The sequence below is a fragment of the Trifolium pratense genome, linkage group LG3 (assembly GCF_020283565.1).
Source record: "Trifolium pratense cultivar HEN17-A07 linkage group LG3, ARS_RC_1.1, whole genome shotgun sequence".
NCBI classification, from domain to species: domain Eukaryota; kingdom Viridiplantae; phylum Streptophyta; class Magnoliopsida; order Fabales; family Fabaceae; genus Trifolium; species Trifolium pratense.
Window position 1 is genome coordinate 21,361,583 of NC_060061.1, and position 24,433 is coordinate 21,386,015.

The window sequence follows — 24,433 nt, forward strand, 5'->3', positions numbered from 1 at the left end:
TTTTACACATCACCTTCTATGAGATTTCGGGTTTATTTAGTCTAACTTTCTATTAGTTTTTTAGTTAATTTCGTCTAAAAACTTCATGTGGCACCCTCCTAAGTTTTCAATGTGTGCAAGTTTATTAGCCACATGGATGATTTAAATAGAAATTTGATTAAAAAGACTAACTTAAAGCTTTTTAAACGAAAGGGACCAATTTAAAACATAAAATAAACGTGAGAGACTAAACATGCAATTAAGCATTTTTTTTATCCAATAGTATAGTAAATAGACTGACGTACTATGATGAATTTGAGGTTCAAAGCTCAATCCCTCCAATAATGTCTCTAAGACACCTTTTTTTGTTGGTATTAATCCTCAAGTTCCTAGGAGAATGGGACCTCAATAATCTAAAGTTCGATCGTGAGAAATCAAACTCGGGTTCTCCCAAACGATTCTTCCTAGGGGAGCCCATTAACCACTTGAGCTCAATATCTTGTTTGACACTTATATCTAGTTCATAAAATAAAGAGAATTTCTTTTGGCGTTCCCGTGTTTCTTGCGTGTCATGCTCATTCCTATTTTGACACTTCTACTACTTAAAAATGAGAAATTTGGGAAAAACATCACCCACTACTTAAGCAGTGAGCACAACTCGCCACTTAATTAGCTAATACCTCATATACATGAAATTTTTGAGATATTACATCATACGCTAGTTAAGTAGTGAACAGTTCACTACTTAACCAAAAAGATGTAACTCGTGTGAGAAAAAGGGTGCAAAAAGAAGCTCTTGAAAACCAATCATCAGTTGGTCAAGTGGTGATTGACGTTTAATTTGGTAGGAAGGACTATTGTTCGATCCCCGCAACTGTGATCGAGAGGACACTGAAATCACTTGATGCCAAAATTAACCCCGAACCAGATTAGACGGTTTGGTGGGCCGGATAGTTGCGGTGAAAAAAAAAAGCTCTCGAAAATAAAAATGTATCAAGATTAATTGGTTTGCCAAACAAATACTAACTAATCCCTTTAAAGAAATGAATTTCAGCCGTGGACCGTCCGATCTGAATTGAATGGCTGCGAATCATTACTGTGGAAAACTGTAGAAAAATCCCATAGCAGGAAATCCTGATCCATTTGTGTAACATTTTTTTGTTAAAAAAAACAAGTAGCGTAACTTTTGACAAACATTAAACACCGTTGAGTCGACAAAGAAAAAGCGTAAAACATTAAACTCCGTTAACGCAAAAGAAGGTCCTAGTAGTTAACATTTCACACTCTTTGTTCCTGCACATTTGAAACAGTTGTGAGAGAGTACTACCATTATTATTATTGCTCCACCAAAATCTACAACTCATTTCTAAATTCTATCTTAAATACATTCACTATTCATCAAAACGAGTATTCCCTCTTTTCCTTAAAAGCTCACTTTCCAATCTCCAATCTTGTATTGTTTTGTTCATCTCAATGTTTGTTTGGGGCACAGAAAATGCTACCAGTTTCAACAAAGGTGATGATGATGATGATTCTTAACCTCATTGTATTAATCTCTCATTTGGGTTCTTTGTTTTTTTAATGTTCAAAAGTTTGTTAACGTTTTTCTGTGTTAAAGATCCGAGCTTTGCATTAACTGCGGTTGTAACAGTAGCAACCTTAATGTTTTTGGAAACTGGGGTTTTGTTCATTTTGTTCCTTATATGGTAACCCCAGAAGAAGAAGAAAGGGAAAAAAGAGAAATCTTTGTTATTTGTATAATGTGGTTTTGTTTTGTCACAAGTGAGAGCATGTTTTTTTAATTTTTGTTGTGTGATCATACTTGGAATTGAAGTTCCATGCATTGCTATAGGATGCTGAATGTGTAGCTTTTTGTCTATTCCATGATGCCTTTTGGTAAGGATCACTTGAAAAATGATAAGGAAAGATGCTTCATAGTCATAAATTTGAATAGACTTTTGTAACCTGTGTAGCATTGACACTTGGCATGTCCAGGTTCCGATATGTATCGGGATCTGACACTGACACACATGGTTACATTCAATCATTCTATTTTCTCAAATTATTACCAGGTGTCCGTGTCTATGTCTGTGTCGGTGCTTAGTTTGTAACTCAGGTGGCAATGGAATCCCCATTTTACTGCATAATGTCTTTAGGATATAGAAGTTCATCTTAATGAAAAGGACTTTGGTGATTCTTGTTGTTGCATGTCTTTAGAATGTGGAAAAGATGTTATTTTCATGGTCGTAATAATCCAATAAATTGTGGTATTGCCATGATTCATGATAGCAATGCTGTTTAATTCTTACTACTGGAAATCCCTTTCTGCATTATACGGAAACTATTCCAATTCAAATACAACTCTAGCAAATTCTGGATACTTTGATCTCCTTTGATTGCGCAATAGCCTTCCCTAGTACTACATAATATTATGGAAAGTTTGTTTTTTGTAAGATCAGCGAACATTTTTTTTTCTTTCTGTCTAATCCTTTTGGAGTAAAATTATGTTGTAGCCTTCATCAGCAATGACGCCTTTTCAGTTTTCGTTTGTTACATGCTGATATATTTGACAAATATTTGCCCCTTCTTCTCCTATTAGATATGCTTAGGCAATGACACTCTTTAACAAAAACAAATATGTTGTTCGTCACTCTTATATTTTACGAGAACTAATATCGTTCAATTCTTCCCGACGTTTTTCAGGGTGAAGATATCATCCAGTCTAATTTTCCCTAGTTTCGATCTTATCATATCATCTACAACGACAAAGCCACCGGTAGAAGAAATCTTGAATATATTATATGTCATTAATTGAGGAGGTAAATCTTGAATAGCAAGTGCAGTTATTCCACTTTTGTGCCTGTTTTTTATAGCATATGGCGGTTCTTACACCTGTAACTTCAAAATTTGGAGCAAAGTATCGTTCTCTAGCTCCTTTTAGATTTCTAAGGGGTTTGGCATGTCTACTGGTTCTGGTTTCATCAGCATTTGTAACATTGGTCTTCTTTGGCTTTATCAGTGCTGTTATAGTGCGACTTTTTAGCATCGGTTACAGCAGGAAAACAACATCAGTTTTCTTTGGTGCTTGGCTAACTTTGTGGCCCTTTCTATTTGAAAAAATCAACAAGACTAAAGTTGTGCTCTCTGGAGATATCGTTCCTTCAAGAGAACGGATCTTACTGATAGCGAATCACAGAACTGAAGTCGACTGGATGTATTTATGGGACCTTGCATTGCGGAAGGGATGCATTGGATACATTAAATATATACTAAAGAGCAGCTTGATGAGACTTCCAATTTTTGGTTGGGCATTTCACATACTGGAGTTCATCCCGGTGGAAAGGAAGTGGGAAGCTGACGAGTCAAATATGCGTCGAATGCTTTCTACATTCAAGGATCCCCAAGATCCTCTCTGGCTTGCTATTTTCCCCGAAGGCACTGATTTTACGTAAGCCACTTGTTAATGGATTCTCATTTTACATTGAGAAGTGATTTTTATACAGTCAAATTTAGACATTTTTTTAAGTGGTTAATGCAATTCAAATAGGGAGTTAATTACGTTCGGTAGATGATTAATGAATATATCATATGGCGAAACTCATTAACCACGAATTTGATAATTTTCAGGTGTTCAATTTAGCACTTGAAAATTGTAGTTAATCACGTCCAAGTTCATGGTTAATGAGTTCTGACACCTGGTATATCCATTAACTATCTACTGATATCTGTGAACGTATTTAACCACCTATTTGAATTGTGTTTACCACTCATACTTTAATTTGTAGCATGAATTTCTTTATCCTTAAGTATGAGTTGATGTAGCATATGTAACTTTTTCTGTCTGTGTACTCCTTTGATGATTTCTTGTCATCAATCTTTTTCTTCTTGTAGTGAACAGAAGTGCATTCGAAGTCAAAAATATGCTGCTGAACACGGTTTACCGATTCTGAAAAATGTTTTACTGCCAAAAACCAAGGGCTTTTGTGCCTGTTTGCAAGAGTTGGGAGGCTCTCTAAATGCAGGTTGTTCTCTCTGTCTTTGTTTTCCATGTATATCTATTATCTAATTATCAGTTAACTAAAACAGTGATTTTATTTCTTTATAGACCTTTTGTAGTTTGTTAATTGAAATGTGTCAAATTCATGTTATCGTATCGCTAAGACAGTTTTAACTTTAAATTGTCAGTTTACGATGTTACGATTGGCTACAAATACCGCTGCCCGTCTTTCTTGGACAACGTCTTTGGAGTGGATCCTTCCGAAGTTCATATCCATATCAGCCGCTTTCCCATCGATTGTATCCCGACATCCGAAGACAAAATCTCCACGTGGCTGATGGATAGATTCCGGATTAAGGACCAGTTGCTTTACAATTTTCAATTTCAAGGTCAGTTTCCTGATCAAGCAAAAGAGAGTGACCTTCCTACTGTGAAGAGCATTATAAACTGTGTGATAGTTATCACATTGACCGGCTTATGCATGTACTGCATTTTTTCCTCTGTCTGGTTTAAAATTTATGTATCTGTAGTCTGTGCTTATTTGGTTCCGGCTACATATTTCAACATTCGGCCGCAACCTGTTCTTGAACTTTTTAAGATGTGATCTAATTGAGACATCTTGAATACTTGAATATTTTGCGAGGTTGAGATTCATGTCTGATTCTAGTTGTAATATTAACACTGTAATATCGGATTCGGAGATTGTTTACTCGGCCCTGGCGTTGGAGAGTGTTTCATCAAATGTTCTTTGAGTTTGAGGTTAAGATTACAAATAGTTTTTTTTTTTTCTTCTTCTCTCTATTATGCTGCCACACTTTATACTTCCCAAGAAGTGCAAGTAATTAACATAAACATAGTTATCTATGAAACAAAGAATAGAACCAGTGAACCAAAACATTTAACTCAAGTGGTTAATGAGCTCCTTACAACGAATTGTTTGGGAGAATCCGTGGTTGATTTTTTATGGAAACAATTCTTGGACAAATTTTATTTATCTCACGGCTGAACTCTGAATACCGGAGTCCATTCTCCTGAGAACAAAGAATTAATTGGAAAAAAAAATAGAACCATCAAGTTAGTACCAAGAAGACTAACTACAAGATAATAAGAGGGAAAATAGTGTGCCAACAAAAGAAGACCCCACTTCATGTTGGTTCCTCATATAAAGAGAATCTTCAATGGATGATTCTTAAATCTTTTTAATATATTAATGAGATTTATGATGGATGATCCCAAAACATGTTATTGTAGTATTCTTAGTATTACTGTGTTTGTCTTTTCCAATGATTAATTTACTTTGTCTTCATCAAAGATGTTTGACAATTTGAAAGGGAATTCATTCACACTTTCATTTAAATTCAATTTTAATAAATATAATTTAGAAAATCAATCCTATTCAAATATTACATTTGACAAATGTTGATCCACACACATGCACACGAGACACGAACATATACACACAACAAGTGGAGTATCTTCATCAAATGCATAATCTATTTTTGCCAGATGAAGATGCATATGTGAAAGAGTATTTTCCAAAGTTGTTGAGGACACAAACAAAACTGTAGTATCTTTCTAAAATGATTAATCTATTGAAACTTTTTTCTCACCCTATTTTTTAAATTCTACTCCTGTCTGGATTTACCTATACGGACAAAAAATCACCATTTTGCTAGAGTTATATCAACCCATATGCAAGAAAAAAAAGAGTATACCAAGAGTCTCATAACAAATGAGAGATGACTTGAAGTTTTTTTTTTTGTTGACAATAGAGATGACTTAAAGTTATATTTATAAATCGATACAATTTTTGTCTGGATTGATAAATCTAGAGGGGTGGTGAGGTAAAGGTAGCTAGATCTCTAGCTAGTTTATTTTCTCCGATTTGAAAGTGATTCTCAAGTGTTGGTTGATGCTATTCGTACCAAACGGCGAAGCAATTCAGAATTTCTTTCAACCGTTAATAAAATTATTCTTATTATGTTATCATGTGTGAACTTTGAAGTTAAGTTTATTAGGAGACAGGTGAATTCGGTTGCTCACACTTTAGCTAGGGCGGCCAATTCTTGCACTAATTTTCATAGATTTGAGATTACTTCGTGTATTGAAGTTTTAATAATTAATGAAATGCATTTTGGTTAAAAAAAATATTTAATTGATATACAGGTTAGATTTTTTTGTAACCAAAAAAAACAATTTAGATTTCTTTACCTTGCTAATTAATCATAATTATGGGATGATTAAAATATTTGACTTTGATTATATATCTCCTATCTACTTTAAAATTCATACAAATGACGAGTTGTAATAAGTTGAAGGTGTAAAATATTTTTCTCTAACTGTGCATCAAAATTATATTCTTTATAAAACGATATATTCTTTTTTAAGAGAAATCAAATGTTAGGCCTAAAGCGAAGTTTGTGAGACCATATTATCTAAGAGGTAAGATTTAAGTGAGAAAAAGTAAAAATGTTGTGAATTTGTGATGGTCGCCGTCTATGGAATTTGGATTTTGGACGGTCGCCGTCTATGGAATTTTCCATTTTTCATATGGTGAATGAAAATAATATTTTTTTTGTGTGGAAGAAGCCTAGTTGTTACTTGTTACAGACCATCGTATTATAAAGGTGGAAAAGTGAAAATTTTGGATTTGAAATTCGAACCTTTCAATAATATCTCTAGTATCTATTAACCGAGTTATCCTTATAGGAAAGTGAAAACGATATTTTAATAATAATAATAGTTTATAATATGTAGTTTAATTATATTGTTAGATTGAACACTCTTATCTGAATTTTGAATAAAAAAATTTGCTGTAGTATGTATAAATTTAAGTAGTTTTGACATTTTTTGTCTAAAAGAAATGACAAAATTGGGTACAATTTCACATTTTCCGATACGTCTTAAGTATGGTTAGATAGAGCAAACTCATAGAAGAATAAAAAGGGACAATTTATTTTGACACAAACAAACTTAATACATTTCATTCATCATAATGATTTAAATACAATTTGAGCATAAGACCGAACAACCTAAGTTAACTCATAGGTCATCTGATTCGTTTATGGTCTAACAAAACTGACGTTACAATCGTAAATCAAGTTTTTCAATCAAGCTACCAAAATAAGTGAAATTCACCATTTTCAAAGGGACAAAAGTTAAAGAACATGATATTGAACTTACTTAAGGTATATTTATTATTTGAACATGAAAAAATTGAAAACATATTTGACAACATATATGTTTCTCGTTGTAACCATATATATATATATATATATATATATATATAGGGGAGGGATCAAATTACACCGGTGTAACATTTGAGTAATGTTACACCGCTCAATAACGTTTCAACGAATACAAATTTTACAAAATCTACCGTTGGATTGAAAGTTTATATCATATAGATCATTCATGTTCAATTCTATAAAAATCTAAAATCATTTGATATGTTATTGAGATTGATCAAACTTAATGGTATTTAATAAAAACACATAAAGCGTTAATCTTGATCGGTCTCAATAACATATCAAACGATTTTAGATTTTTGTAAAATTGAACATGGATGATCTAGTGTGTGTTTGGTTCTGCGGTGGATAGAATTGATTTTGACAGAATTGAGTTTGGCAGAATTGATTTTGACAAAATTGAGTCTGACAGAATTGATTTATGTTTGGATACAACAATGTAAAAGTGATTCTCAAAATTTGATGTTGTTTGGATGATTTGAATCAAAATTACTTTTGTATCTATAATTATCAAATAGTATGTTTTTTCATAAAACATAAAACAAATAATACTAAATATTAATTAATTAAATATAATATTTAAATAATGGCATACACTTAGAAAATGTTAAATTAGCATAATAATTAAATAAAAACATGTATTTTTTTTTTTTAAAAAAAAAGGCAAATGTAAAATTTTCAATTCAACGGTGGATTTTGTAAAATTTGTATTCGTTGAAACGTTATTGAGCGGTGTAACATTACTCAAATGTTAGACCGGTGTAATTTGATCCCTCCCTATATATATATATATATATATATATATATATATATATATATATATATATATATATATATATATATATATCGTGTTAAAAAAAAATGTTTATCTTTTCTTTTTTAACTTTCTACATTTTACACATATATTTCAAAAATATACATAAAAAATACTTGACAACAAAATTTTAATAGTCAAATATCAGTTCTCATTGAGTTTTTATGATTAACCATATCCACCTAATTTGCCAAAATTGCCATCTAGTTTTACTCCTTATGATCCTTTTGTGATCTACCATCTTCATTTTCACTCACCAAATTCCGTGTTACATCCTTTTCTTTTCCAACTTACCACGTTTTAAGCACGGCATAGGGAAGTCATAACTTACAAGACATAATTGGCCAAGATTCTTCTAACTTTTAAGAATTCTTAAAGGCTAAGTTTATCCACATTTCACAATATTCAATTCATTTAACAATATAGTGATACTAACATTATAATTTTATATACTTTTTATGTGCCTCTATATATTTTTAAGATTTGCCTCTCCTCAATTAAGGAATTTATCTAGAAAAATAATATCAACTGTGTCAATTAATAGGAATATTGCATGTAATATAGAGAAATTGGGATTCAAATATTCTCACTTATTTATCCTGAAAAGGTGAAATTATAGCCATTAAACTACTTGATCAAAATCTAATATCATCTTTGAATCTATTCCAACATTGAAACAAACTCTTAAGCGATCCGTGCACTCGTCGTTCACTTGCTAACTAACAATAGGGGCCATGACAGCCAGTTGCATGGCTGGCCAAATAGTAGCGCTAATTTCTCAGTAAAATTCTCGTAGGCACACACGGGCTAAGGTAATTTTTGATTCAATCAAAAGCACAACTTAACCTCAAGCCACTAGGTTTGGTCTAGTGGCGAGGGGTTTGACTAGTATGTTATAGGTCATGGGTTCGATTCCCACTCATTGTAAAAAAAAAAAAAAAAAGCACAACTCAACCTCAACTTATGCATGCAATACAACTTGTCAAATTACTTCATAACTAATTCCTCAACATATTTCAAGATATATATGAAACTCAAAAATCAATTACTTGTACCTCAAATAAAAAAAAGAAAATCACAATAAAAAAATATAAATAAATGCATTAGTACATCACTATTGTTTCAAAAGAATAAAATAAATTTATATAGTTGCAAGTGTCAAGAGACATACCAAATATATATATCTCCTATATATTAATTATTATCTTCAACAGGTACCTATTTGTGCTGCTGCATGGATCCATAAATAAACAAATTTCACAACATACACATAAAGAAAATTATGTGTTCTCCAACCTTAAACAAACAAATAATAAATAACAGGATCTTCAAATTAAGATTGCTTTATGATTCTCTGGAGAACAACAGTCCTTGCCCTTCGAATGTCGCGGCTACAAACATCAGCTTGAACTCCTAAATCTTCAACATTCTTCATAAACACATTAAGCTTCTTCTTAATCTCCTCTATTGCAATTTTCACAGCTTCTTCTTCAATTGCAAAATCAACACTATGTAACAAAGATTCAATCTCAATTTCAAGCCGATCGATAAGTACGCGAATATTGTCCAAATCTTTTATAGCTATAAATGTACCAGCCTGCATTGAACCAATAACTTCTTTCTGTCCTTTCAATGCAATTTCATAATTCTTCCATAGTGAATCAATCCATTTTCCCATCGAACCGATAGGTATCGCTGTAGAAGCAGCTAATGCTGCCGCAACAGGTGGAGCTGCAATAGCTGCTGCTACAACAGAACATATCAAAACAGCTGCAAATGTAGCTACAAATATCATGCTTGAAACTTTTCTCCATGAATGAATGCATTTCAGCTTCTTATCAAGCTTATTCTTTCTGATTTGAAGCTTTTCGAGCATTATAATCTGTTGTCTATAAACAGATTGAAAAATTTGGAAAAATTCCTCAGTGAAAGGATCACCAGCTGATTTAAAATTCTTCAATTCTTGTAATGTTCTGGCATAGCATTTATCTCCTGATTCCGATTCTTCCTCGAATATTTGTATTGCTACAAGAATAAGCAATTGGCTATCTCTAGCTCTTTTTAAGCACTTTTCCAATGCAGTGCAGAAATCCAATGTTTGTAAACTATTTTCAAAATATTCTTCAACTAACTCAAACAATTCTTGGCTTTTCCATATGTCTTTCTTGCACTCCAAGATTACTTTTACAACTTCTTGATTCATATCAAGGAGACATTCTGTGATTTGTTTTAGCGAATCGAACGAAAGGGCTCGAACTTCTACGCCAGAAGCTAGTGTGTTGATGACTTGATTTGTTCTTGTATGAAGTGCTGAATCAAATGTCTGCAAATCTGTGTCCATTTTGCAGGCTGCTTCATAGGAACTTAACTCAGTTTTGTAGCTCAATTCTGTTGTTGTAAAGTTAACTGCAGATGAAGTTTCTGGAATCTTCTTGCTCATATGACTCCCCATTGCAACTTCAATTGAAAAATTATCTAACAAAACAAAGTAGCATAATCAATTTAAATTCAGAACTAGGATAACATGATGATAAAATTTATGATTTTTTGTACAATCTCAACAAGGAAAAAAATCTCATAGCAACAAACAATCTCTGATTTCAGGAGAACTCGAGTTTGAATCCTGACTGAAACAATCATTAAACAAACTTTACTCATTTTCCACCGAACTCCAGATTACCAGGTCCTTCCCACCCGCATATCGGAAAAAACTCAGATTCTCAATATAAAAACCAAAGGATGCTAAGATGCTATACTATTATCTCAAAACCAAAAAATCTCATATTCTCATATTTCAAGAAAACTCGAGTTTGAATCCTTTTGACTAAAATAAAGATCATTAAACAAACTTTACTCATTTTTCACCGAACTCCAGATTACCAGATCCTTCCCACCCGCAAACCGAAGGGTTAGAATAAAACTCAAATTCTCAATACAAAAACCAAAGGATGCTAAGATGCTATACTATTATCTCAAAGAATTTCATACATCAAAAACATGTTCATGATCCAAGTAACAACAAAGAACAAAAGATGGTGAGATTATATAATGTGAAAATGAAAAGTGGAAAATATAAAAGAGGCCCAGATAGAGATTTAAGAAAAGTTCAAACCTTTGAAAGAGATGGAAGTAGATAAGGAATCTAGGACAATGACAATGATGAAACTATATATATGTATTTAGGTAATAACTTTGTTTTTGTTTTTTGTATAAATTAAGGATTTGAGAGGAAACAAATATTTGAGGTGGAAGATGAATGCAGAATCTTAAAGAGAGTTAAAGGTATTAAGAACCAAGAAAAATAGTTTAGATTAGCTTGCACGCATGAATAAAAAAAAAAAAAGAGCATTAATTGAAAACTGAAAATGAGAACAAGAAGCAATAAAATGAGACTTATCACTCTTGTTTTTGTCTCTTAAAAACTCAACCTTGTTTACACAGTGAGAATGAGTTAGAAGCAACAAAAGAAGCAAAAGTTTCGGATTATAATTATAAGTCGTTAATAACACAACATAAGTCAGAAGATAGATTAATTGTAGAACAAGTTACTTAAGGGAATGAATGGATTCACCACTACAAAACACGTTCTTCTGAATGCAACAGCTGTAATAAAATTACCGAAAGTTTAGTAATAATTTTTTTTGAGGTATACATATTTATAGCCATGTGATAAATTAACTGGTTGTTAATAAATGCTTGGGACCCAATTAATCTAAATGTTTGTTTTTAATTGAATTTTGTGAAAAATAAAAATTTGATTGACATCTGATAATAGAATGACATGTGTTTAGGACGCATCGCAACTTTTTGTCTTGTAAATTTTCTACCTCGATTAAATTCCGATTATTGTGCCATTTCTTTTTTTTATAAGCGGTTATTGTGGCATGTAATTCGAAGTCAAAGATAACTTAAATTGATTAAAATCTATCAAACAAATAAAATCTATCGAGTGATTAATGAGCTCTATCTAGGATGGATCATTCGAGAATTCGAGTTCAATTTCTGGTAGAAATAATTTTTTATTCGACTTTAATAACTTTGCAGTCGAATTTTGGATTGTTGAGCCACTTTTTCTGAGAACCAGATTGAGATGGCAGAAAAACTCAAACCCGAGAGATCCACCTGAACCTAAACCCAAGTCAATGGGCGAAACTCGAGTTGACTATGTTTGGATTTGGCCGACACCCGTTACTACGGGTGTGGGTTTGGGATCACTCAAACCCACACCCGAAACCCGAACACCCACCCTAATATACGTTAAATTACCTATATTTTGCATTTTCAATTGGCAGACTGTGTTTCGCTTTAATTTCCATCAATGACAATATGTTTTGCTTAAATTTACAACATATATTTTTGCTAACTGATTCACGATATGTTTAAATTTCTTTGTTTTTGCTTAAATTTACAGTATGTTTTGCTAACTGATTGGCTTGAAAGACCTTATTTTGCTTAAATTTGCAAAGTAGTACAAAATGCGCTGTGAGTTTGGGTTTGGATGGAAAAACCCGAATCCAATGAGTGTGAGTGTGAGTTTTGTTTTGCCACCCGAACAAGCTTTGAGTTTGGGTTTGATTGATCCCAAACCCACACCTTAACTCAATCCTATGTTTTAGTGAAACCATCTATTTTTCACTAAAACATATTGCGAGTGTGTTTCTCTCGGTCATACTACACCACATGGTTTCTTCGATCTCCATGATATTGCGCCATATTCGGTATAATACTTTTCTCACCGAGTCAAATACTTCTCTTGCACCACGATATCCAATTACGTATAGTGTCGTACTTCAATGTATGCAAAATCATCAAAGATTCGTAGCACTCAAGAATGGATGCAGACTTGCTGCAATAGTTTTTTACACCTTTTCCACGCAGTTTTGAATTCTGACCGTTGATTGTTGATCGGAAAATCTAGATCAACGCAGTTATAAAATCACTTAAATCAATATTCATCGTACAGTTTAGATTGAATGGTTAAAATTTAAAACAGCATGAAAACTATCGAAAAACAAACTGCGGGAAATCTGTTTTCCTCAAGCATGTGTATAAATTTCAGTGTCAACATATAAACACATAATTTGTAAGACATAAGCATGTATTTAATAAAAGCTTTCATCTCGAGAAAACATTAAAATAATCGTTTTCATAGCATATCAAAGCATTTCTGGTGGTATAATAAGAGATAGTTGGAAAGTGTCCTTATCTCATCAAGCTTCTAACATAAATAAATTTGCGTAATCTTTCTCTCGACGAGGTCTCTCCAATATCCGCCCAACATCTCTCGACCTTTTTAACAATTATATAGGGCTGTAAGCGGATAAAATAATCCAATTGAACCGACGATCCAAACCAGAAAAAATGATTTTTATGGTTCGGATAAAAAATTGAATCGAACCAATTGAAAACGAATATGATTTGGTTCGATTCTCGGTTCCAATTTTAAGAACAGATAAGCAAACCGAACCAAACCAATATATATTATTAAGTAACCCACTTGGGTTGGTGCATTGGTATTGGCTTAGGTCCTGGGAGTGTGCTTCTCTTGAGGTCTGAGGTTCGATTCTCTCTGACGTCAATTTGGGTGGGCCAATTTAGCTTCTTTAAAAAAAATATATATTATTAAGTTAATAATATTTTTTAGGCAGCCCACATCTATTAAAAAATAAAACCGATCCAACTACTTATAAAAAAAATTGCTCACTCATATCAGTATCACAATACAAGCCCTAACTTAGAAACTGTCAAATTCTTTCCCTCACAGTCACAACCGCAAACAACCTCACGCTGTTCTGACCTCATTCTCAAGCTTCTCTCAACACTGCGCAAACAACTTATGAACTTAGATTTGAAATTTTATTTTTGTTGTACTTTATTATAGAACTTATGAATTTAATTTTAATATGGTTGTATTATATATTTGATGACCTTATTTGATGAATCTATGAGAAAAGAATTGTATTTTGTATTTGATGAACTTATTTGATGAACTTATGGGAAATAATATATCGGAAAAAAAAGCATGAAATACATCGGAAAAAATGGGCTGTAAAACCGATTAAAGTATCTAAACCAAACCGATGAATTTGATTTCGATTCATTTTTGAAAAACACTAAAAATCGAACCAAACCGAACTAATCGAGAGCTCATTGGTTCAAACATTGGATTCACGTAAAATCGATCCAAACCGGTCCAATTACACCCCTTATATATTATATATATTATATATGCATACAACTAATCGGCATTTTTTATGATACATATGAAATAATTAGTAAATAGCCAAATCCTACCTAAAAATACAATCCCTATTCATAATAGATACACGTCCCTCCCTTTTAGTGGTCAAAAGAAGATAAATGAGTTTCATAAAAATCAGCAAGTCATGAGGTCATTGCCACATGTTCCAAACCACTAACTATTTTTCTTAAACTTCTTCTAAGTATGGGTCTCATGCTGCTGCCACGTAACTGATCAGAATGACACGTGTTGGCAACTTAGTGGTAATTGCCACGAGTACGAGTATATTGAAAATCAAAAGTAGACTCCACGCCACGTCAACCTGGCTTCTCTTACGTGATTTCTTGCTTGTGTCATATCACATGCACAATTATTAGAAATTCTATCAATCCCTTGCAGAATGTTTGAATAATTCAAAAGATACAATTCATATGTTTCTAATTCTTAGATATCATCATGTGATGCTCGTAAACTAACTTATACTTCAATCGTAACTTATCTGTTGTTGGATAAACTATATATCTTTAAGAGTAATTTTTTTTTTTTAAAAAAAAAAAACAAAATTAAACTAATATATTTTTCTTATGTAGCACCATATCAACACAAAAAGTTCAATTGATAGTGCCACATGAACTTTCATTAGTCAAGTCAGGGTTGAACTAACACCAAGGACCAAAAGCGCAAGACAGTAACTTTTAGCTAGGAGGATACAAACATACAATTTTCTTTTAGAGATAAAAAAAAATTAATTTTGTTTTTATCAAGTAACTTAGTTGCTAGAAATTCACCTAATAAATGGAGAATCTCAAATTTGAACCCCAATAATAATATAATGTTCTAAGCAATTTAGATATGTTCACGGACAAAGAAAAATCACAATTATATTATATATTGCAAAAGATTGTCCGATTGATTACGTTTCCGACGATCTCCAATCCATTAAGGACATTATGAAGTTTGCCCCACGGAAAAATCTAAGGAGCAAAGTAAAAACGTTCATTCACATAATTAGAGAGAGCATAGATATGTCATATAGTATTGCTAATTGGACCACACACTATTAACTAAATTAAGGTTTATTGACATATCATTAGTTAGTCCATTGGTGTTTGACACTGGACTTAGTAGGAAGGACCACAGTTCAATCCTCCACAACAATGGTCGGGAGGGGCTAAAATCACTTGATGTCAGACCTAATTCTCGAATTAGATTATGCGGTACAGTGCACCAGATACTGGTGGTGAAAAAAAAAATTAAGGTTTATCGACTATTAATTGCAACAATGCTCAATTTCACATTTTTTTTGAAGAAGCTAAATTAGCTCACCCAAATTGGCACCAGAGAGAATTGAACCTCAGACCTCAAGAGGAGCACACTATCATATATGCTCAATTTCACATTAGTATGACATCCTCCTATATATAGTTGTGAATTGATAACAATATAGTGTTGTGAGTGATGGATACATACAAGAAGGTTATGATTGTGGTGATGTTGTTAGCCATTAGTAATAATATCATGTTTGCTAATGGTATGACTATTTGTAATATGACAGGAGAAGAGAGAAAACAATGTGAGCCATATGTAAGTGGCATCATTAATATTAATTATAAAATTCCTAGTCATGCTTGTTGCTCTGCTACTGCCAAAGCTGATCTTCAATGTCTCTGTCGTTACAAGGATTCAAGGTTGCTTTCTTTCTATGGTATTGATCCTAGAAAAGCCTTAAAACTCCCTGTTAATTGTAAGCTTGTCAACAACTTCCACTGCAAGTGATCGTGTATGTTAGTTGTTAGTTAGTATATGTTATGTTGCTATAACTGGAGTTTGAACTCTGGATTTTGTTCTTAAACTTCTTTTTGGATGTTTCAACTATGCATTTTGTTCTTAAACACTCTAGTTATGCTTTAAGGATGATGTTTTTGTTTTATTTTATTTTAATTTCGTCATGTTTGTTGTTATTGTTGAGATTGATGTATATTTCTAGAATATTTTGGTGAAAATATATGACAATGTATTAGGGGGTGTTTGTTTCACGAATTCTAAATACATTTCTGGGAATTCAGTGCTGAAAATAAAATTTCCTATGTTTGTTAGTATAAGGGAATTGAAAATTTATCCCGGAAAATAATTATACCCCGGCAATTACTATATAGAAGTATTGTAGGAAAATGGCAAAGATATATCCAAACATTTGAAATAAATTTTGTAGGAAATTTTTCTTGAAATAAAAGATTCGTTTTTTTTTTGAAGGATGAAATAAAAGATTCGTTGGTAATAAATTAAGAAAGTGTATTTTTGCATCTTATCTTTCTATTATACCCTTATTTTAATTATCAATAATTTTTTTTCACATACTTTCTCTTTCCAATAAATTTAATATATTATGTACCAAAAAAAATTAATATGTTATGTACCAAAATTTTTTTTAGTTTTCCAAATATATATTAAACCTTTTATGGTTTCAATTTCAACAACTACTCCTAAATATTTGGAATTTAAATGAGGGTATAATAGACAAAATATAACCTTAAATTATCAAAATGACAAGTAATTTGAAACAAATATTTTTTTCTAAAACGATAAATAAAAAGGAGCTGATAGAGTAATATTTATTTTAAAGATTCCTATTAATAAAATATATTTCAAATATTAACATACATGTATTCCAAACACTTTTTTTAAAAAATGTATTCCTAGGAAAGCTATGGGGGTGGAGGGTTAGAGACAACAGTCAGAATCAAAATTTTGAGACCCTATAATAATAATTATACATTGTTAGTGTTTATAAAATATCATATATATTTAATAAATTTATTTTGAGGCTCTATAATAATAGTTATATACTACCGATGCTCATAAAATATCATATGTTTAATAAATAAAAAATCCTAATCAAGTAAAAAAAAAATTACACGTTTCTTGATTAAGAATTTTCTCTCATCTCAACCGAATTTTCTCCATACGCATGAGTCAAGAAATCGAACTCGTGACCACGTGTTTAATGGGACCAAAACCCTTACCCCTTAAACCAATTCATTATTGATATTTGTTATGTTACTTATAATTAAAAGGATGATTTTTTTTTTTTTAATTTCTTAACACTTTTATGTTAGGAGTCTATTTCTAATATTTAAACCGGACCTCCAAATAGTCAGGACCGACCTTATATGTATATACACTATGAAATTTGCTTTTTACCCCCCTATATTACTCTCAGCCCCCCGTCTTGAGAATTTTGCCCTTGAAACCAATTTGGAAATTGTAGTACGAATTTGTATGCGTTCGTATTGTAACTATCGAAATCACACACTCTACGGCAACACTAAAATAACAGTTTCGTAATGTGCATAAAAGTTCTCTTTTCCTACTTAGAGGACGGCTTTGGTGAGCTACTTTAGAGAACACTAGAAAACCGTTGCTGCTGACTATAACATATTCTTTTTTTTTTTTTTAATTAAAACATACAACACTATGTGAAAGGTAAGATGCCGGAAAAGTAGGTTGCCCGAAAAACTTTTTAATGTGAGCTTGATAATTAGTTACGTACAATACCACTATATCTTGAAATTGTAACCACACCAAAATTTAAACCTTATACATAACTCAAACTCAATGTAAAGAAGAAAAAATAGCCCCCAATCAACTTGATTGTTATTTGTCTTCAAGAGGGGTCGAAGTCCACTAGCATCAACAATTTTCCAAAACCACCGAAGATTAGAGACAGGTTTATCCAAGTGGTTTATTTTTTTTATGTGGTTCATGCACCTAAGATACCGGTCGGCACACTGCAATATTATCAAAGAGATATAAAATTTGAAAGCTTTCCATCATATAGCAAAATCATACAAAATTGAGTGATTCATAACACTTCAAATCAGCAGCCAATTACCAAATCATACATATGACACTATACTAACAACTGATTTTTGTTACATTTGAACTTTTTTTAATTTTTTTCTAACTTTTGGTCTTTAATACTAGTACTATACTAACATAACACAAAAATTTCAAATTTTAAAATAAGAGTTATAGTACTATAATTTGAAATCATATATCTCAGCAATCAAACAAGCAAGTTGGTAATGACTGAAAACAAAGGTGTCAATTCAACGGTAACCATCTATTTTTCACTAAAACATATTGCGAGTGTGTTTCTCTCAGTCATACTACACCACATGGTTTCTTCGATCTCCATGATATTGCACCATATTCGGTATAGTACTTTTCTCACCGAGTCAAATACTTCTCTTGCACCACGATCTCCAATTACGTATAGTGTCATACTTCAATGTATTCAAAATCATCAAAGATTCGTAACACTCAAGCATGAATGCAGATTTGCTGCAGTAGTTTTTTACACAGTTTTCACGCAGTTTTGAATTCTGACCGTTGATTATTGATCGGAAAATTTAGATCAACGCAGTTATAAAATCACTAAAATCAATGTTGATCGTACAGTTTAGATCGAATGGTTAAAATTTAAAACAGCGTATCGAAAAACAAACGGCAAAAAATCTGTTTCCCTCAAAGCATGTGTATAGATTTCAGTGTCAACATATAAACACATAATTTGTAAGACATAAGCATGTATTTAATAAAAGCTTTCATCTCGAGAAAACATTAAAATAACCGTTTTCATAGCATATCAAAGCATTTCTGGTGGTATAATAAGAGATAGTTGGAAAGTGTCCTTATCTCATCAAGCTTCTAACATAAATAAATTTGCGTAATCTTTCTCTCTCGACGAGGTCTCTCCAATATCCGCCCAACATCTCTCGACCTTTTTAACAATTATATAGGGCTGTAAGCGGATAAAATAATCCAATTGAACCGACGATCCAAATCAGAAAAAACGATTTTTATAGTTGGGATAAAAAATTGAACCGAACCAATTGAAAATGAATATGATTTGGTTCGATTCTCGGCTCCAATTTTAAGAACAGATAAACAAACCGAACCAAACCAATATATATTATTAAGTTAATAATATTTTTTAGGCAGCCCACATCTATTAAAAAATAAAACCGATCCAACTAATTATAAAAAAAAAATGCTCACTCATATAGTATCACAATATAAGCCGTAACTTAGAAACTGTCAAATTCTTTCTCCCTCACACTGTTCTGACCTCATTTTCAAACTTCTCTCAACACTGCGCAAACAACTAATGAATTTAGATTTGAAATTTTATTTTTGTTGTACTTTATTATAGAACTTATGAATTTAATTTTAAGGAAAATGCTAAATAGTGTCCCGGGGCACTGGTTAAGGATATCAAAATGGAAATTTTATCTTAGAAATTGTGAGTTCAATATCTTAAAGATGTAAAAAGTCATTATCTCTCATCATTAATTTTGTTCTTTCTTTCTTTTTTTAGTATACTTAACTAGTGTCTGGAGGCACTGTTTAGCATGACCCTAATTTTAATATAGTTGTATTATATATTTGATGAATCTATGAGAAAAGAATTGTATTTTGTATTTGATGAACTTATGGAAAAAAAATATATTGGGAAAAAAAAGCATGAAATACATCGAAAAAAATGTGCTGTAAAATCGATTAAAGTATCTAATCCAAACCGATGAATTTGGTTCGGATACATTTTTGAAAAACATTAAAAACCGAACCAAACCGAACTAATCGATAACTCATTAGTTCAAACATTGAATTCACTTAAAATCGATCCAAACCGGTCCAATTACACCCCTTATATATATTATATATATGCATACAATAAAACTAATCGGCAATTTTTATGATACATATGAAATAATTAGTAAATAGCCAAATCCTACCTAAAAATACAATCCCTATTCATAATAGATACATGTCCCTCCCTTTTAGTGGTCGAAAGAAGATAAATGAGTTTCATAAAAATCAGCAAATCATGAGGTCATTGCCACATTTTCTTAAACTTCTTCTAAGTATGGGTCTCATGCTGCTGCCACGTAACTGATCAGGATGACACGTGTTGGCAACTTAGTGGTAATTGCCACGAGTACGAGTATATTGAAAATCAAAAGTAGACTCCACGCCACGTCAACCTGGCTTCTCTTACGTGATTTCTTGCTTGTGCCATATCACATGCACAATAATTAGAAATTCTATCAATCCCTTGCAGAATGTTCGAATAATTCAAAAGATACAATTCATATGTTTCTAATTCTTAGATATCATCATGTGATGCTCGTAAACTAACTTATACTTCAATCGTAAACTAATTCTCATCTGTTGTTGGATAAACTATAAGCATGTTTATTTTAGATTTTTCAAAAAAAAAAACTATTTTTTTATCTTATTTGTGTTTGTTTCAGATTTTTTCAAAAATCATTTTTATTACTCATCATCCCTCACCATCTTAAAAAAAATAGATTTTTATGATTGTAAACAAACGAAAAATAGCTTTAGATTTTTTTGAAGAAAATCTATTTTCTTGAAAATGATTTTTTTCAAAAAAAATCATTTTTGTTAAATCTCAAACAACTCATCTTAAAAATATATCCACACTTATTTATTAAGAGTATTTTTTTTTTAAAAAAAAACCATAATTAAACTAATATCTTTTTCTTATGTAGCGCCATATCAACACAAAAAGTTGAATTGATAGTGCCATGCCACATGAACTTTCATTAGTCAAGTGAGAGTTGAACTAACACCAAGGACCAAAAGTGCAAGACGGTAACTTTTAGCTAGGAGGATACAAAAATACAATTTTCTTTTAGAGAAAATAAAATAAAATAAAATAAAATAATTTTTTATCAAGTAACTTAGTTGCTAAAAATTAATCTAATAAATGAAGAATCTCAAATTCGAACCCCAACAAATAATATGATGTTCTTAGCAATTTAGATATGTTCACGGACAAAAAATATCACAATTATATTATATATTGGAAAAGATTGTCCGATTGATTACGTTTCCGACGATCTCCAATCCATTAAAGGACATTATGAAGTTTGCCCCACGGAAAAATCTAAGGAGCAAAGTAAAAACGTTCATTCACATAATTAGAGAGAGCATAGATATGTCATATAGTATTGCTAATTGGACCACACACTATTAACTAAATTAAGGTTTATTGACCGATCGTTAGTTAGTTCATTGGTGTTTGGCGCTGAACTTGGTAGGAAAGACCACAGTTCGATCCTCCACAAACAACGGTCGGGAGGGGCTAAAACCACTTGATGTCAGACCTAATTCTCGAATCAGATTATGCGGTACAGTGCACCAGATACTGGTGGTGAAAAAAAATTAAGGTTTATCGACTATTAATTGCAACAATGCTCAATTTCACATTTTTTTTTTGAAGAAGCTAAATCAGCCCACCCAAATTGGCATCAGAGAGAATTGAACCTCAGACCTCAAGAGGAGCACACTCTCGTATCCTCAATTTCACATTAGTATGACATCCTCCTATATATAATTGTCAATTGATAACAATATAGTGTTGTGAGTGATGGATACATACAAGAAGGTTATGATTGTGGTGATGTTGTTAGCCATTAGTAATAATATCATGTTTGCTAATGGTATGACTATTTGTAATATGACAGGAGAAGAGAGAAAACAATGTGAGCCATATGTAAGTGGCATCATTAATATTAATTATAAAATTCCTAGTCATGCTTGTTGCTCTGCTACTGCCAAAGCTGATCTTCAATGTCTCTGTCGTTACAAGGATTCAAGGTTGCTTTCTTTCTATGGTATTGATCCTAGAAAAGCCTTAAAACTCCCTGTTAATTGTAAGCTTGTCAACAACTTCCACTGCAAGTGATCGTGTATGTTAGTTGTTAGTTAGTATATGTTATGTTGCTATAACCGGAGTTTGAACTCTGGATTTTGTTCTTAAACTTCTTTTTGGATGTTTCAACTCTGGATTTTGTTCTTAAACACTCTAGTTATGCTTTAAGGATGATGTTTTTGTTTTATTTTATTTTAATTTCGTCATGTTTGTTGTTATTGTTGAGATTGATGTATATTTCTAGAATATTTTGGTGAAAATATATGACAATGCATCCGGGTGTTTGTTTCACGGATTCTAAATATACTTATGGGAATTCAATGCTAAAAATAAAATTTCCTATGTTTGTTATAAGGGAATTGAAAATTTATCCCAAAAAATAATTATACCCAGGAAATTCTTTTACACATGAAATCCAACTTTCTATTCCCATCTCATAGTGCAAGGAATATCTTTTATTCCCGGCAATTACTATATAGAGGTATTGTAGGTAAGTGGCAAAGATATATCCAAACATTTGAAATAAATTTTGTAGGAAAATTTTTTTGAAATAAAAGATTCGTTGGTAGGCATAAGTAAATACCTCAGATTGGTTAGCGCGCCACCCAGTTTACTTAATGCGCCACCCAGTTTGCTTAGCGCACCCCCAGATAGCTTATCGCCCCCAGATTACTTAGCGCGCCCCCAAATTGCTAAGCGCGCCCCCCACCCCCAACATAAATAACACACAAAACCATTTCACAAGCAGAATGGTTTTGGATTACAACCCTCTAAAACCATTCGACAGTAAAAATGGTTTTGGCATTATAAGTACATCTAATATGAAACCATTCCACAACAAAAATGGTTTTGGGGGGCGCGCGAGAAAATTTGGGGGGTGCGAGAGAAAAAATTGAGGGCGCGCGAGAAAATTTGGGGGTGCGCTAAGTATATGGGGGCGCTAAGCAATTTGGGGGGTGCGTTAAACAATTTTCATTATTTATGTATGGTGCATAAGAAAAAAGCTTATGCACCATAACCACTCCCTCGTTGTTAATATCTGTTAATATATTATTTTAAAGATTATGTATGTTAAATTAAATAAAAGATTATTTTAAAGAATTTAATTTATATGCACTGTCGGTGTTAAATTATTTTGCACATGCGTCCAATAATATACCGACACATCATGTATGATAATTAAAAACACATGATGTGTCACATTCATTAAATGATGTGGCAACGTGTCATTGGATGTATGTGTAAAAAAAAATTACACCGACGGTGCACAACAATTAAACTCTATTTTAAATATATTTAACATGTATTCAAATATTAACATCTATCCAAATATCAAATATTACTCCTCGGTTCCTTTTTGTTTGTCCTTTTAGAAAGAAAAAAAACAATAAATTAAAAAAGTGTATTTTTGCACCTTATCTTTCTATTAATACCCTTATTTTAATTCATCAATAATTTTTTTTCACATACTTTTTCTTTCCAATAAATTTAATATATTATGTACCAAAAAAATTTAATATGTTATGTACCAAAAATAATTTTAGTTTTCCAAATATATATTAAACCTTTTATGGTTTCAACAACTACTCCTAAATATTTGTAATTTAAATGAGGGTATAATAGACAAAATATAACCTTAAATTATCAAAACGATAAGTAATTTGAAACAAATATTTTTTTCTAAAACGATAAATAAAAAGAAACGGAGAGAGTAATATTTATTTTAAATATTCCTATTAATAAAATATATTCCAAATATTAACATACATGTATTCCAAACACTTTTTTAAAAAATTTATTCCTAGGAAAGCTATGGGGGTGGAGGGTCAGAGACAACAATCAAAATCAAAATTTTGAGACCCTATAATAGTAATTTAGTGTTTATAAAATATCATACATACTTAATAGATTTATTTTGAGGCTCTATATTAATAGTTATATATTACCGATGCTCATAAAATATCATATGTTTCTTGATTAAGAATTTTCTCTCCTCTCAACCGAATTTTCTCCATACGCATGAGTCAAGAAATCAAACTTGTGATCACATGTTTAATGGGACCAAAACCCTTACCCCTTAAACCAATTCATTATTGATATTTGTAATGTTACTTATAATTAAAAGGATGATTTTTTTTTTTAATTTCTTAACACTTTTTTGTTAGGAGTCTATTTTTAATATTTAAACCGGACCTCCAAATAGTCAGGACCGACCTTATATGTATATACACTATGAAATTTGCTTTTTAGACCACCTATATTACTCTCAGCCCCCCGTCTTGACAATTTTGCCCTTGAAACCAATTTGGAAATTGTAGTACGAATTTGTATGCGTTCGTATTGTAACTACCGAAATCACACACTCTACCGCAACACTAAAATAACAGTTTCGTAATGTGCAAAAAAGTTC

The 24,433-nt window shown here is 31.8% G+C and overlaps 4 protein-coding genes across 5 annotated transcripts; 3 read left to right on the forward strand and 1 right to left on the reverse strand.

The window, feature by feature from the left end:
* The first annotated feature begins 1,238 nt into the window (after positions 1–1,238).
* Positions 1,239–4,740, forward strand: LOC123913119 (probable 1-acyl-sn-glycerol-3-phosphate acyltransferase 5). 2 transcript variants are annotated; one of them, XM_045963727.1, is made up of 5 exons: positions 1,240–1,495; positions 2,683–2,798; positions 2,999–3,427; positions 3,871–4,001; positions 4,165–4,740. In XM_045963727.1, exons 3-5 carry the CDS (start codon positions 3,192–3,194, stop codon positions 4,578–4,580), a joined length of 783 nt encoding a protein of 260 aa, XP_045819683.1. In that variant the 5' UTR covers positions 1,240–1,495; positions 2,683–2,798; positions 2,999–3,191; the 3' UTR covers positions 4,581–4,740. The 2 variants fall into 2 exon arrangements, with proteins under 2 accessions (XP_045819682.1, XP_045819683.1); XM_045963726.1 differs by having other exon boundaries at positions 1,239–1,495; positions 2,683–3,427.
* A 4,415-nt stretch (positions 4,741–9,155) lies between these two features.
* Positions 9,156–11,426, reverse strand: LOC123913120 (UPF0496 protein At4g34320-like). The gene is made up of 2 exons (XM_045963728.1): positions 11,151–11,426; positions 9,156–10,513 (listed from the first exon to the last, which is right to left on the reverse strand). Exon 2 carries the CDS (start codon positions 10,488–10,490, stop codon positions 9,372–9,374), a length of 1,119 nt encoding a protein of 372 aa, XP_045819684.1. The 5' UTR covers positions 10,491–10,513; positions 11,151–11,426; the 3' UTR covers positions 9,156–9,371.
* A 4,311-nt stretch (positions 11,427–15,737) lies between these two features.
* LOC123914755 (putative lipid-transfer protein DIR1) lies at positions 15,738–16,055 on the forward strand. The gene has a single exon (XM_045965927.1). It carries the CDS (start codon positions 15,738–15,740, stop codon positions 16,053–16,055), a length of 318 nt encoding a protein of 105 aa, XP_045821883.1.
* A 5,683-nt stretch (positions 16,056–21,738) lies between these two features.
* On the forward strand, positions 21,739–22,056 carry LOC123914756 (putative lipid-transfer protein DIR1). The gene has a single exon (XM_045965928.1). The coding sequence runs from the start codon at positions 21,739–21,741 to the stop codon at positions 22,054–22,056; it is 318 nt and encodes a 105-aa protein (XP_045821884.1).
* Positions 22,057–24,433: the final 2,377 nt, after the last annotated feature.

Coding starts and splice junctions, on each gene's coding strand:
- LOC123914756 (XM_045965928.1), top strand. CDS start 21,739: ATGGATACATACAAGAAGGTTATGATTGTGGTGATGTTGTTAGCCATT.
- LOC123913120 (XM_045963728.1), bottom strand. CDS start 10,490: ATGGGGAGTCATATGAGCAAGAAGATTCCAGAAACTTCATCTGCAGTT.
- LOC123914755 (XM_045965927.1), top strand. CDS start 15,738: ATGGATACATACAAGAAGGTTATGATTGTGGTGATGTTGTTAGCCATT.
- LOC123913119 (XM_045963726.1), top strand. CDS start 2,856: ATGGCGGTTCTTACACCTGTAACTTCAAAATTTGGAGCAAAGTATCGT. Junction 3,428..3,870: donor CCCGAAGGCACTGATTTTAC/GTAAGCCACTTG, acceptor TTCTTCTTGTAG/TGAACAGAAGTGCATTCGAA. Junction 4,002..4,164: donor GGGAGGCTCTCTAAATGCAG/GTTGTTCTCTCT, acceptor TTAAATTGTCAG/TTTACGATGTTACGATTGGC.